The following is a 15,722-nucleotide window of genomic DNA, read 5'->3' on the forward strand; positions in this document are numbered from 1 at the left end:
GTCAGGCATAAGGAATACACAATCCTCAATTTGAGGAGGCCCAAGAAATATACACTGGCCTTATGAAACCCTGAGACGAACTTTTACTTTATTTTTATGGCCTGAATAACACTGAGCCAAGATTTGCCCAATGGCCTCAACACTGGGACAAATCCCTCAGTCAGCCCCAGAACCACTTCTTTACCCACCAAACAAACCCATTCAAACAAAATTGGGCCCAAATAGATGCACACAGTCTGGAGAGGTAGAAATGACTATTATTTCTCTTTCTCCTTTCTCTTCCTTGATATCCAAAGGAATATTCCTCATTTCTGCTAAAACTACATTGACAAACTAATACGTTATTATGCCAATTATACCTCAGACTGGGGCAGGCGGAAGGCTTCATTAAGGTACACTGAATTTAAAACCGAAAGCATTGGCTGAAGGGCACATGATAAAAATAATACTTTCATAATATAAATATATTCAATTCCCTTAGCCACTTTTAGAAGCTCTGCTGCCTACAAAAAAAAGTGTCCAATTTATTACTATATAAGCGAGAGCAATATTTCGGTCTGCTTACATGCAGATGAGAAAAACTGGCAACCCCAAATGTAACTGCAAAATTTCAGGGCGAAAAAAGTCAAAGCATATAAAAATATATATTGTCTCTCACTTCCTAAAACTTCAGTAAGAAACAGTCACTTCTGAAAGTACCACAGTGTAATGTCAAAGGAACCCAAGATCCTGTCCCTATCAACCTTCAAAACCTGACAGACTCCATTGCGCTGCACAACTCAAATGAATAGGTTTCTAGAATACTTCGTCTTTTCATTCACTGAACAAATATTTACTAAGCAACTACTAAGGGCGAGGCAATGAGTACCAACCATTGCGGGGGGGGGGGGGGGGGGCGGGGAATGCAGTGAAGAGGCCTGACAAGGTTCTTGCTCCAGTGCTACGGTTCTCAATGGGGGAAGTATGGAACTTGAAAAGGGTGTTCGGAGATCTGGGGCAGAGGACGTATTTTGGGCTGTCTGCTTCATTACACCTTCTAAGGGAGTCATTCCTATTACCTACAAGGGGAAGTTAAAAAACACTCGTTATAAATAAAAGGTTAAGTCACAACTTTCAATACCACTGACTCAGCGAAACTTACCGCCCAAAAGTAGGAGAAACAGCTAAATGAAAAACATAATCTCACAAAGTGGTACAAAGAAAATAAAGGTGATATAAAAGTGCGGCAGTCTAGCACAAATGGGGTTTTCAGGGAAGGCACATTAGGTACGATTAGGTACAAACACATTAGGTACAAGAGAACGTTAACTCCTGTACCCACACTATACGGAACTAAAGGTACAATGAAGTAAAAACTGTCATTTTTTTAATATCAGTGCTCATCAATACTATCATCCATTATATTGGCCTACTGTTATTAACTTCCGACTACAATCGTTTAGTCATTCTATACCAAACCAACAACAGGTAGTAGAACCTTAGCTACCTCACTTGACTCTGAAGATGAGTCTCCAAACAAAACTTTAAGCTGCTCTTACAACCCTGGCTCGGACAGTTTGTGATAATCATTGTACACACGCCCAGTGCAGCTAACAAAAGAGATTCACGCCCTCCGGTTTGCTGAGCTCGAGATGCTCCTGCACACCGAGGTGAGCTGGGGCTCTCGCCCGCGGTGCGGGGACTCCCAGAGGCCTGGCCCCGAGGGCCCGGTGAAGCCCTGGGCGCGCGGGCACAGAGAGCGGACGGCGGGGGCGTGGCGGGCCCGGCGCCTGCCTTTGTTGTCCCTCGTGGCGCGCGGGGGGGAGGGGCGGCCTGAGGCCCGCGAGACCAGTAGCTGCGCCCGGCTCCAGTCGCGTGGCCTCCCCGGCCCCCACGGGCGCGCGAACCCACCTTCTTGTAGTGCTTGCCCAGCCAGACCCGCACCGAGTCCAGCTGGGACACCGTCTCCGGGCTCTCCCAAAACTTGCTGGCCGGGCCACCGTCCTTCCGCCGATAAACTGCCAGGCCCGCGGCCACCGCCGCGCCTCCCGCGCCCGCGGCGCCCGCCGTCGCCCCCAGCCCGCCGCCGCCCGCCGCCGCGGCCATCGTCGCCGTCTGTCGTCCCCACCGCCCGGCCCGCCCCGGCCCTCGCGGCGATCCCCGTTCGCACCCGCGCGCGCGCGCGCGCAGCCGCTGCCACCGCCTCCCGGCCCCGCCCAGCCAACCCCCTTCCGGCCCGGAGGGCCAGCCCCTCCCCTTCTCGGGACTCGGTCCCTAACCGAAGAGGGCACGCGCGCACGCATGCGCAGCATCGGCGCCGGGAGGGCTTGGGACAAGCACTTGCCCCCGCCTCTTCCGCCAGCCGAGGAAGGCTGCGCACCTTCTCTACTACACGACCTGGGCCTCTGCGGGTTGTGCTGTATCCAAGTTCCTGCATCCCGTCAACCACTGCACGGAGGTTCTGTGTCATCCGCTGACACCGCCGGAGAGGAAAGATCTGGCGTGAGAAGTTCCGAAGGGGAAGCCCGTTTAGGGTGTCGAGTGCTGGCCGAGGAAGCCCTACGCGGGGTGGGAATCTGCGTCTGCTTCCCCCCTGCCCGCAGACTTCCTGCACGAACTGGCCGCGTAGCCTTTGTAAACGTCACCTGGGACCACCACCCGGAGCTGCTTCGGCAGCACACACCTTCCGCCCCATCGTGGCTGCAGCCACACCAGCTCTTCCTACCTCGGGGCCCTTGCACCAGCTGTTCCTGAGACCTGGACAGCTCTTCCCCTATAACTGTCACTTAGGCGCTTTCAAATTCATAGCTTAAGGGTACTTTAGAAAAAACGATCTCTGACCGTACAATATTAAACAGCTAATCATATTCACGCGACATCCTCTGTGTAGCACTCATCACGACCTGGTATTTTTCTTATTTTCTTACTTGTCCGCATCCATTACATGAGAACCTAATCGTGTCTTGGTCACAGGTGTACTTCCAGTGCTGGAAACAGAGCCTGTTATCTAATAGATATTCCATAAATATTTGATGAATGAGTGAATGAATGACCTACGGAGAAGCAGAAAGATTTTAAATTATTAACAAAGTGTGATTGGCCATTATGGCGTTATAAACATGATGTTATGTAACACCAGAACAGCAGGTGACTAATTGCTTGTGAGAAAGTCTGGTGAGTTTTTGAGACCAACTTTTTTTTTTTTAAGATTTTTTAATTTATTTATTTGACAGCCAGCGAGAGAGGGAACACAGGCAGGGGGAGTGGGAGAGGAAGAAGCAGGCTCCCAGCGGAGGAGCCTGATGTGGGGCTCCATCCCAGAACACTGGGGTAACGCCCTGAGCTGAAGCAGACGCTGAACGACTGAGCCGCCCAGGTGCCCCATGAGACCAACTTTTAAGAACGAATAGAATGTGATCAGGGAGGAAAGGACATTTCAGACACACACACACACAAAACGGATCAAAGGCTTTAAAGTATGAAAACAAGCTGGGTGAAACCTTCTTTGAGCCCATGTTGTGAAAGCAGAGATATTGGTTGTGGTAATGAATTTTGACTTTATCCTGTAAGCATTGGGAAATCAGCTTGAACAGAGAGAATGACATGATCAGATCTATAGATTAGGAAGATAATAGTTGCAAATATGAATGATATGTGAGAGGAAGAAGATGAAAAAAGATGACCTGATAAACAGTGTAGGACAGAAACAATGAGAATAAAATATGAGTAAGATGTGAATCTTGCCCCCTGAGAGCTCAGACTTTAGAAATACTGACAATCGCTGCTGTTAATGGGACACTTGTATGTGCTGTGTTCTGTGCTAAGTACACCTGTATTACTGCAGATAAAGAAATTAAGGCAGAGAGAGGTGAGGTTAAGTAACTGGCTAGCAGGTATTAGAGTCAGTTTATGAACCCAGGCAGTAGACCCTGGAATACTACTGCACCCCCCCTCCTAAGTACACTGTGTTTTCTACATTTTTTTAAAGATTTATTTATTTGAGAGAGGCAGGGGAGGGGCCAAGGGAGAGGGAGATAGTCTTAAGCAGCCTCCGTGCTGAGCTCGAAGCCTGATGCACGGCTACGTCTCATGACCCTGAGATCACGACCTGAGCGAAACCAAGTGTCTGACACTTAACTGACTGCACCACCCAGGCACCCCAACTGTGTTTCTATTAACTGCTTGTGAGTAGAGCAAAGTAAATGCTCCGGAGGAATTCAGAAAACGATTTCATTTGCCTGGAGCCATAGAGAAGGAAGTTAGTTCTTCCAGGCTAGTGGTATTCCAATTCTTTTGCTCATATAACTTCTAAAGTAATTTGGAAAACTACATACCTTTTTTTTTTAAGAAAAACATCTGAAATTGTTCAATACAATTCATTGAGCACATTATAAAGATGGGTATTTTTTTAAAAATATGGTTATATCATGTTTTAAAAGTTTTTATTTTGGGGGCAGCTGGGTGGCTCAGTTGGTTAAGCATCTGCCTTCCACTCAGGTCATGATCCCAGGGTCCTGGAATTGAGCCCTGCATTGGGCTACCTGCTCAGTGGGGGAGCCTAATTCTCCCTCTCCAGCTTCCCCCTCCCCTTCAGCTCGTGCTCTCTTGCTATCTCAAATAAATAAAATCTTTTAAAAATAAATCATTTAAAAAGTCTTTATTTTGAAATAATCTCAAATTTACAAAAAAGTCGCAAATATAGTACAAAGAGCTTTTTCTTTTCCTGAACCATATAAGAGTGTGTTGCTGACATGATGCCCCATCATCCTCAAAAATGTTAGTGTATATCTCCCACAGACAAGTACATTCTGTTACATAATCATAATACACCCATCAACACCGGGAAATTAACATTTATACTATCCTCAGACCCCATTCATTTTTCTTATTGCCCCTGGAAACTCTTACAGCACTTTCCAGTTCACAATCATGCATCCTATTAGATAGGTTTCAAGTCTCTTTTAATCTAGAACAGTTCCTTGGGCTTTAACTTTCACAGCATTGACAATGTTGAAGATTTCAAGCCAGTTATTTTGTAGAATGTCCCTCAATTTGAGTTTGGCTGATGTTTTTCATGCTGTGTTCTTTTCACTGCATACAAATGGCACATGATTTCATGACTTCCATAACTTTGATAAGTTGATTAAGACAGTATCTGGGAGGCTTCTCTACTGTGAAGTTCTTCTTTTTTTTTTTTAAGGATTTTATTTAATTTTGCCAGAGAGAGAGAGAGAGTGCGTGTGTGAGCACATGGTGGGGGAGCTCTATAGATCTCTGGGGGCGGGGGGAGAGTGCACGCAGAGGGAGAGGGAGAGGGAGAAGCAGACTCCTCACCAAACCGGGAGCCTGATGCAGGACTCGATCCTGCTACAGTCACATGCTAAGTCACCCTGATATGCTTATCTACCTTGCTGACACCACCTAAAGGCTTTAGGACTGAATTATTTTAGAAGAGATGGTAAGGGAATAGGAAAAGTAAGAAGACATCACTCTTGGGGTGCCTAGGTAACTAAATTGGTTGAGTGTCTGTCTGCCTTCAGCTCAGGTCATAATCTCAGGGTCCTGGGATCGAGTCCTGCATCAGGCTCCCTGCTCAGCGGGGAGTCTACTTCTCCCTCTCCCTCTATGCGTCCGCACTCTCTCTCTCTCAAATAAATGAATAAATCATTTAAAAAGACATCACTCTTAAAACCTAATGAAGTCTAAATATGTAATAATTTGGTGACCATATTCTAATACAGACAGTCCTTTCTGCACAGGAGTGTAATACCCTAAAAATGACTGTGCAAGCAGACACTAAGCAAAGCAACCTTAATAATCAGTGCGGACAATCACGATTATTCCATGGCCTTTAAACTTTTTTATCAAAACATGAAAAACCCTATCAGTTGTAACTGTATAAAGAAATGGATATAGTATAATTAAATTTATGCAAACATTAGAAATATTGGGGTGCCTGATTGGCTCAGTGAGAAGAGCACACAGCTCTCGGTCTCAGGGTCTGGCATTCAAGACCCACATCAGGTGTGGAGATTACTAAAAGTAAATAAATAAACAAAAAATAATAAACCAGAAATATTAAGAATTAAAGTGTTCTGGTTTTTGGTGAAAAACTTAACCTCTAGCAGTTTGAACTTCTCATATAAGTTAGAAGCAAGCATTTTTTTTCTGTGTTTTGTCAAATTCTCATACCCCTTTCTTTTTTTTTTTTAGATTTTTTTTTAATTTTTATTTATTTGACAGAGACAGCCAGCGAGAGAGGGAACACAAGCAGGGGGAGTGGGAGAGGAAGAAGCAGGCTCCCAGCAGAGGAGCCTGATGCGGGGCTCGATCCCAGAACGCTGGGATCACGCACTGAGCCAAAGGCAGACCCTTAACGACTGTGCCACCCAGGCGCCCCTCATACCCCTTTCTAAGCTTGGATCAGTTTTCAACATTTTGTGCTTCGCACTTTTAATGTGAAGCTTTTGGCAGGTATCAACTCCTCGGAGTTGACTTCACTTTTTCGTCACACTTTCCTCATTTGTATGGATAAATTCGGCATAACGCAGTTCCTCAAGAGTCTCTGGAAGAGCTTCGGGGTCAATACTCCCAAGGTCAGCTCTTCCTTCTGTGATGCAATTTATATTTGATTTGAGTTTCACTTCATATCAATTGACTAAAAAAGAAAATCACACAAAGTCCAAGACCCTTTCCTGATAAAAACACTCAACAGGGGCGCCTGGGTGGCACAGCGGTTAAGCGCCTGCCTTCGGCTCAGGGCGTGATCCCGGTGTCATGGGATCGAGCCCCACATCAGGCTCCTCCGCTATGAGCCTGCTTCTTCCTCTTCCACTCCCCCTGCTTGTGTTCCCTCTCTCGCTGGTTATCTCTATCTCTGTCGAATAAATAAATAAAATCTTTAAAAAAAAAAAAAAAAAAACACTCAACAAATATGAAGTAGAAGGAAATTAATTGCTCAACCCGCTAGGGAGCATCAGTGAAAAGTCCACAGCTAACAACAGCATCATCCTTAATGGTGAAAGGCTGATTGCTTTTCTCCTAACATCAGGCACAACAAAGATATCTGCTCTCACCACTTCAACATTGAAGTTCTAACTGGGACAAATAGGCAAAAAAAAAAAAAAGCATTCAGATTAGAAAGTAAGAAGTAAAGCTATCTCTATCTGTAGATGACATGACCTTTATATAGAAAATCCTAATCAGTCCTCTAAAAAATAAAATGAAAATGAAAACTAAATGAGTTCAGCAAGGTTGGAAGATATATGATCACTATACAAAAGTCAATCGTATTTCCATACACTTGAAATAAATAATCTTGAAATTAAGAAAAAATTACATTCACAATAATATCAAAAAGCACAATATTTGGGATAAATTTTAAAAGAACTTTAACACTTATACTCTGAAAAAGACAATATATTGTTGAAAGAAATTAGATATAGGGGCACCTGGGTGGCTCAGTCAGTTAAGCGTCCACCTTTTGCTCAAGTCATGATCTCAGGGTCCTGGGATGGAGCCCTGCATTGTTGGCCTCTCTGGTCATCAGGGAGTCTGCGTCTCTCTCTCTCCCTCTGCCTGCCGCTACCCCTGCTTGTGCTCTCTCTCTGTCAAATAAATAAATAAAATCTTTAAAAAAAAAAAAGAATTGTCAAATCACTATGTTATATGCCTGAAACTAATTTTTAAAAAATAGTATGTCTCAAAGAACACCAACAAGAAAATGAAAAAAAGCACAAAACAAAAAAATATTTGTAAATCATATATCTGATAAGAGACTTGTAGCTAGAGTAATAGAACTCTCACAACTCAAATATGAAAGGATCAATAACCCAGTTGACTAATCAACTAATAACCAAATAGAATAAACTTGGTACATGTAACATTATGCATGAATCTCATAAACATTATGTTGAGTGAAATAAGTCTTATCCAAAAGAGTATATACAGTAGGATTCAATATAAATGACGTTATAGAACAGACTTGGTTGCCTCACAGGAGTGGAGGAAAAGAGGCATGAGGGAGTTTTCTGGGGTGATAGTTATAAGGTGTAGTTTGAAACGGATTTGCGTTTACACAGAGGTATGCATACCACTTATGGAATGGAACACAAGATCTGTGCCTTTCACTGTAAATTTTCCCTCAAAAGAAAAGAACTCTAGACAAATATTGATCTCTTGTTAAAAATACATACGCTGGAGAGGCGCCTGGTGACTCAGTCAGTTGAGCATCTGACTCTTAATTTTCGGCTCAGGTCATGATCTCAGGGTCATGGGATCAAGCCCAGCATCAGGCTCCCCACTCAGCAGGGAGTCTGCCTGTCTCCCTCTCCCTCTGCCCCTCCCCATGCTCTCTCTCTCTCTCTCTCACTCTCTTCAAAATAAATAAATCTTTTTAAAAAATGCATGCTGGAGGGGCGCCTGGGTGGGTCAGTCATCAAGCGTCTGCCTTCGGCTCAGGGCGTGATCCTGGAGTCCTGGGATCAAGCCCCACATCAGGCTCCTACACTGAGAGCTTGCTTCTTCCTCTCCCACTCCCCCTGCTTGTGTTCCCTCTCTCACTGGCTGTCTCTGTCAAATAAATAAACAAAATCTTTAAAAATAAATAAATTAATTAATTTATTAATTTAAAAAATAAAATCTTAAAAAAAATGCATGCTGGGGCGCCTGGGTGGCGCAGTCGTTAAGCGTCTGCCTTTGGCTCAGGGCGTGATCCTGGTGTTATGGGATCGAGCCCCACATCAGGCTTCTCCGCTATGAGCCTGCTTCTTCCTCTCCCACTCCCCCTGCTTGTGTTCCCTCTCTTGCTGGCTGTCTATCTCTGTCAAATAAATAAATAAAATCTTTAAAAAAAAAAAGTTTAAAAAAATGCGTGCCAGAGTGTTTAGAGATGAAACATACTTCTCAGCTAGCTCTCCAAATTATAGTGATCTATCAAAAATTTATTCATCTATAGGTGAAAAGTGGATTAAGTTTCTTCAATTTTGAGGGGAAAAAAAGAAATGGAAACTGCATGACTGTTTCCCAGTCCTTAAAGTCATTAGCTTGATCAATTTCTTTCTTTTTTTAAATTTTATTTATTTGACAGAGAGAGACAGCCAGCGAGAGAGGGAACACAAGCAGGGGGAGTGAGAGAGGGAGAAGCAGGCTCCCAGCGGAGGAGGGACCCTGATGCGTGGCTGGATCCCAGGACCCTGAGAACAGGCCCCGAGCCAAAGGCAGACGATTAACAACTGAGCCACCCAGACGCCCCAGCTTGATTAATTTCCGAGGAGGATACCCGGAAGGCTTTTCTACAGCGTATCAAAGATTAGGGTTTGTAAACATTTTCTCTGAAGGGACAGATAGCAAATATTTTAGGCTTGCAGGCCATAGTTCCTGTCACAGTTACTGAACCCTGCCATTGTATTGTAGACAATATGAAAATAAACGAGCATGGCTGTGTTCCAATGACATTTTATTTACAAAAACTGGTGGTAGGCAGCATTTTTATTTCAGATATTGAAAAAGTTCAGGAAATGGATAGTGGTGGTGGTTGCACAGCACTATGAATATATATTTCACAATTGCCACGGAATTGTGCACTTAAAAATGATTAAAATGGTAAATAGCCTTGTATTTTACCACCAGCAAAACAAACCAAAACATGGGAGGCAGGCAAATTGGGCCTTGTGGGTTATAGCGTGTTGATCCCTGACAAAGACTCTTACAGCTGTTCCTTTGACTTAGAAGCATCTTGTTTAACTCAATTTACTCAGACCTGCTTGAGAAAATCACACTATTGTTAATTTCATTAAACTTATACAATATTTTTGGTGAAATACTTTTATCAGAAAGTTTAGATGTATTTTCATCTAGACCTTAGAACCACACATTTAAGCTCATTCGAATTATGGAAAATATTTGCCATATAACCTAAATTGACAAAACCAGTCCTTCCTGTCAAGCCAATTAACAAAAACTTTATCTTAGTGAGGAAAAGCCTGACATCATGTTTAATTAAAATAGATATGTTAATGCTTATGTCAAGGAATAATCTAAAAGCTACTAAGGAACAGATTATGTAACACAGTCTATGGGGTGATTGTTAAAGCAGTCTGGTTAATATTCCGAGGATTTAGTTCTAAAACCATTTTCATAAATTATAAAAAAATCATACACTGATTGATGGATCCATAATCAAAAACCTCCCAACAAAGAAAAGCCCTGGCCCTGATGGTAAATTCTAGCAATCATTAAAGCAGAACTTATATCAACCCTTCTCAAACTTTTTCAAAAAATTGGACAGGAGGGCACACTTCCAAACTCATGGGTCTAGCATTACCCTGATACCAAAACCAGACAGACACTATAAGAAAATTAAACCACAGATCATTGGTGTAAAAAACTAACAAAATACTAGCAAACAATAAACCATAACCAAGTGGTATTTATTCCTAGAATGTAAGGGTGATTGTTCAACATACAAAAATCCATCAACGTGGTGTACCACATAAGCGGAAGAAAGGGAGAAGACACATGGTCATCTCAACTGATGCAGAAAAAGGACTTGACAAAATTGAACGCCTTTACATGATGAAAATACTCCATAAAGTAGGGAGAGAAGAAAACCACCTCAGCATTATAAAAGCCATATAAGAAAAACCCACAGTGACCATCATACTCAATGGTAAATGACTGAAAGCTTCTCCTCTAAGATCAAGAACAATGCAGGAATGCTGACTTTCACCACTTCTATTCAACACAGTACGAGAAGTGTTAGCCAGAGCAATTAGGCAAGAAAAAGAAATAAAAATCATCCAGATTGGAAAAGGAGAAGTAAATTATTTCTGTTTGCAAATGATGTGATCTCATACACAGAAAGCCCTGAAACAATAAAACTGTTGTAACTAATAAATAATTTTGGCCAAGTGGCAGGGTGTAAAGTCAAGACTCAAAAATCAGTTGCATCTCTGTATATTAACAATAAACAATCTGAAAAGGAAATTACAATTCCATTTGCAATAGCATCAAAAAAAAAAATTACTGGGTGGCTCAGTCAGTTAAGCCTCAGACTCTTGGTTTCAGCTCAGGTCATGAGCTCAGGATCATGGGATTGAGTCTCGTATGGGGCTCCACACTCAGCGGGGAGTCTGCTTCTTTCCCTCTCTCTCTCTCTGTCCCTCACCCTGCTCATGCATGCACTCTCTCTCCCTAAAATAAATAAATAAATCTTTTTAAAAAATACTCAGGAATTAACTAAACCAAGGAGGTAAAAGAAGTTTACAATGAAAACTATAAAAATATTGCTGAAAGAAATTAAAGAAGACATAAATAAATGGAAACACATCCTTTGTTCATAGTTTGGAAGACTTAATATTGTTAAAATGTCAGTACCACTGAAAGCATTCTACAGATCCAATGCAATCCCTAATAAAATCCCAATGATGGGGGCGTCTGGGTGGCTCAGTTGGTTATGTGTCCAACTCTTGGTTTTGGTTCAGGTCATGATCTTGGGGTTGTGGGATCAAGCCCCTCATTGGGCTCTGTGCTCAGTGCAGAGACTGCTTGGTATTCTCACCCTCTTCCTGTGCCCTTACCCTGCCTCTTTCTGAAATAAATAAATAAATCTTAAAAAATAATAAAATAAAATAAAATCCCAATAATGATTTTTGCAGAAATAGAAAAACCCATCCCAAAATTCATGTAGAATCTCAAGCCCTCAAATAGCCAAACTGTATTGAAAAACAATAACAAAGCCAAAGAACTCACATTTCCTAACTTCAAAACAGTGTGGTACTGGCATAAAGACAAACATATAGACCAAGGGAAAGAATAGAGAGCCCAGAAATAAACTCTTGAACACATGGTGCAATGAGTTTTGACAAGGGCGCCAGGGCTATTCAATGGGGAGAGGACAGCCTTTCCAACAAATGACGTTGGTTAAACTAGCTAGCTACATGCAAAAGAATGAACTTGGATCCTTATCTCACACTATATACAAACATTAACTTAAAATGGATCGAAGGCCACAATGTAAGAGAGAAAACGATACAATTCTTAGAAGACAACACAGGGCAAAAGCTTCATGACCCTGGATTTGACAATGATTTGTTGGATACGACACCAAATGCACAGGCAACAAAGGAACCATTAGACAATTGGACATACGTTGTAGCAGGAATGAACATGGTGGATATCACACTAAGTGAAATAAGCCAATCACACAAACACACAAACCATACAGAAGATACCTAGAATAGTCAAAAATCATAAAGAGAGACAGTAGAACAGTGATTGTCAGGGGCTTGAGGAGGGAAAATGGGTAGTTATTATTCAATAAGCTGGAGTCTCAAAGAATGAGAAGGAGAGTAGGGGCAATAACTGAAAAATGATTGAGAATTACCCAAAACTATTACTGATATTCATAGATTCAAGAACCAAAGAAATCCCAAGCGTGACAAAGAGAAATTCTCATTTAGACTCATTTAAGCAAATCTGCAGAAATTCTAAAAGATGTATATCAGAAAGAGGAAAGATGACCCCCTGATTTGCAAAACAACAACTACAAAAAACCACAAAGAGCAAAGAAAGTGGTACATGATGAGTAACTCTCAATATTAATGGTGTAAAACAAGAAGAATGTCTGATGGGATTTTAAGATCTTATTTTTAAAGTAATGTCTACCCCCAACATGGGGCTTGAACCCCCAACCCAGAGACCAAGAGTCACGTGCTCAACCGACTGAGCCAGCCAGACACCCCTGTCTTGTGGGATTTTATTTTATTTATTTATTTTTAAAGATTTTATTCACTTGTTTGACAGAGAGCGAGAGTACAAGCAGGGGGAGTAGCAGGCAGAGAGAGAGGGAGAAGCAGACTTCCTGCTGAACAGAGAGCCTGACTATGACGATGACGACGACGACAGGGGACCCGACCCCAGGACCCTGGGATCATGATCTGAGCCAAAACCAGACTCTTCATCAACTGAGCCACGCAGGAGCCCCTCTTGTGGGATTTTGAAACACAGAATTTAAATATTTAACAAGAATAATAAGTACATTGTGAGTGGAGAAATGGTAGTCTTTTTTTTTTTTTAAGATTTTATTTATTTGACAGAGAGAGAGGCAATGAGAGAGGGAACACAAGCAGGGGGAGTGGGAGAGGGAGAAGCAGGCTTCCCGTTGAGCAGGGAGCCCGATGCGGGGCTCGATCCCAGAACACTGGGATCATGACCTGAGCCGAAGGCAGACACTTAACGACTGAGCCACCCAGGCGCCCCAGAAATGGTAGGCTTCTAAAAAGGTAAATATATTGGTTAATATTTGATAAATTAATGATGTGTGTTTAATTTCTAGAGCATCACTGGAGGAGTAGAGACCTTGCGTATCATGCAGAGTAGTAAAGTGAAAAAAATGATAGGCAATAGAAGAGTGGAACTGACCAAAGTGTAGCTTCAGCCATAAGGATCAGCAATTATATTAAATGTATTAGAACCCAAAGTTTTCAATTAGGGGTGCCTGGGTGGCTCAGTCGGTTAAGCGTCTGCCTTCAGCTCAGGTCATGATCCCAGGGTCCTCGGATGGAGTCCTGCATCTGGCTCTCTGCTTAGTGGGGGAGACTGCTTCTCCCTCTGCCTCTGCCTGCCACTCCCTCTGCTTGTGCTTTCTCTCTCTCTCTTTCTCAAATAAATGAATAAAATCTTTTTTTAAAAAAAGTCTTTAGGGGCACCTGGGTGGCGCAGTCGTTAAGCGTCTGCCTTCGGCTCAGGGCGTGATCCTGGCGTTCCGGGATCGAGCCCCACATCAGGCTCCTCTGCTGGGAGCCTGCTTCTTCCTCTCCCACTCCCCCTGCTTGTGTTCCCTCTCTCGCTCGCTCTGTCAAATAAATAAAGTCTTAAAAACAAACAAAAAAAAAGGGTATCCATGTGGGGGCAACCCACGACAGGGTGTCATTTCTCGAATGTGGTGAGGAGGGCGCTCAGGCAGTATAGGGGGCAACCTGGCATGGGGTATCGGAGCCTAGGTGGAATGAGAAGGGTTTTCACATGGGAGAGGCGCCTGGCATGTTTTAGCAGAGCCTGAGCAAGGTGAGGAAAACCTCTCCACAGAGAGAACAGGCTGAGATGGAGCATCAGAGCCGCCATCTTTTGAACAGATCTCCAGGGGCTGTAGGTAACGTAGTTAACACACAGACTAAAATTAAATACCTAACTAGGTTGTGGTTTTTTTTTTTTTTTTTTTGAGATTTATTTATTTGAGAGAGAGAGAACACAAGCGGGGAGGGGCAGAAGGCAGAGGGAGAGGAACACAGCAGACTCCCCCCTCCACCCTCCCCCCCGAGGCGGGGGATGTACTCAATCCCAGGATCCTGAGATCATGACCTGAGCCAAAGGCAGACCCTTAACCAGCTGAGCCACCCAGGAGCCCCAGTATCTAACTAGTTTAAAGAGAGAGAAGAAAAGATTTAAAATTTCAGGAAAGAAAAACAAACATAACAGATTAGAAAGGAAGCATATAGAAAGGCTAAAACTAAAAAACACAATAATTGACATTGGTAACCTGATGGATGGTTTTAAGAGCAAAACAGACACAGCTGAGTAAACTGAAAAATCGGAAGAAATATCCACAAAGAAGCATGGAGAAATAAAAAGAAAAGAAAAGATAAAAAATAGAGTAAAACGCATAGATGATAGACAGGTCCTAACATATATTTGATCAGATTCCCAGAAGGAGAAAAGAAAGAGTGTGTAACAGAGGTGAAATTTGATGACTGATAATAATGGCTGATAACTTTCAAATACTTTATTTCCACTATGTTGTACACCTGAAACTAATATACCACTGCATGGTAACTCACTGGAATTAAAATAAACACTTAAATAAATAAATAGTAAATTTTTAAAAAGAAATATAAAAAAATTACTTTATTTCCAACAATAATCCTAAGAGTCAAGAAGACCAAGAACCCCAAGAAAGGAAAGAAGAAAAAGAAGAAAAAAAGCCATACCTAAACACATTGGAGTGAAACCTTTGGTTGACTCCATTTCCTCTGGGGTGATGGGCCGTGATGTTACTTTCTTTTGAGAAGTGTGCTGCTCAGCATGGATGGACGAGGAGGAAATAATGCACACTGATTGCATAGGTGTTGAGGACACTGAGTTCAAATCCACTCATCGCTCTCAACTATAGTTTCCACCGTCTGCTTTATGGATGAGCCATAGTGAGTTGGACTTTCTTCTCCTTTGCTAAATTACTAACGGAAAAATATCTAAAATTCATTAAGGCCTTCGTATGTCTTAGACACCGTTCTAGGTCATAGGAATAAAGCAGTGAACAAAATGGATCAGAATCCCTGCCGTTACAGAGCAAGTCAGTGTGTAGTAGGAAAATAAACACACAGTATGTGAAATAGCCATAAGTTTCAGGGGGAGAATATAAAGCATGAGAGAGAGATAGAAGATGTTGGGGGTACAGATTTTATATGAGGCTTGTGCAGAAAACCTTGGAGAAGGTGGGGAAGCCAGCCAGTGCTTTGGGAAGACCATTCCATACGAATCGTCGGGCAAGTGCAAAGGCACCGAGAGCTTGTATTATATCCTCTGTGTCGCACACAGCAGTCTCCAGTGCCTCAGGATCTCTGCACAGGTTTTTGGTTTTTTTCTCTCTGCAGGGTTGTTTCTGCCCACCCCATCCTTGCACTGCATACTAATTCCTGTCCTTAAGGTTTCAGTTCGAGTGTCACCAATTTAGAGAGGTTTCCCAG

At 42.7% G+C, this 15,722-nt stretch overlaps 1 protein-coding gene across 1 annotated transcript in view; it reads right to left on the reverse strand.

Annotated features, from left to right (window-relative positions):
- Positions 1–2,085, reverse strand: part of SMARCC1 (SWI/SNF related, matrix associated, actin dependent regulator of chromatin subfamily c member 1) — a 163,050-nt gene extending 160,965 nt beyond the window's left edge. The window contains exon 1 of the mRNA XM_026500714.4: positions 1,891–2,085. Coding sequence (XP_026356499.1) covers positions 1,891–2,085 — 195 coding nt within the window. The remainder of the gene's footprint in view (positions 1–1,890) is intronic.
- Positions 2,086–15,722: the final 13,637 nt, after the last annotated feature.

Source organism: Ursus arctos, unplaced genomic scaffold, assembly GCF_023065955.2.
Source record: "Ursus arctos isolate Adak ecotype North America unplaced genomic scaffold, UrsArc2.0 scaffold_14, whole genome shotgun sequence".
Classification (NCBI taxonomy): domain Eukaryota; kingdom Metazoa; phylum Chordata; class Mammalia; order Carnivora; family Ursidae; genus Ursus; species Ursus arctos.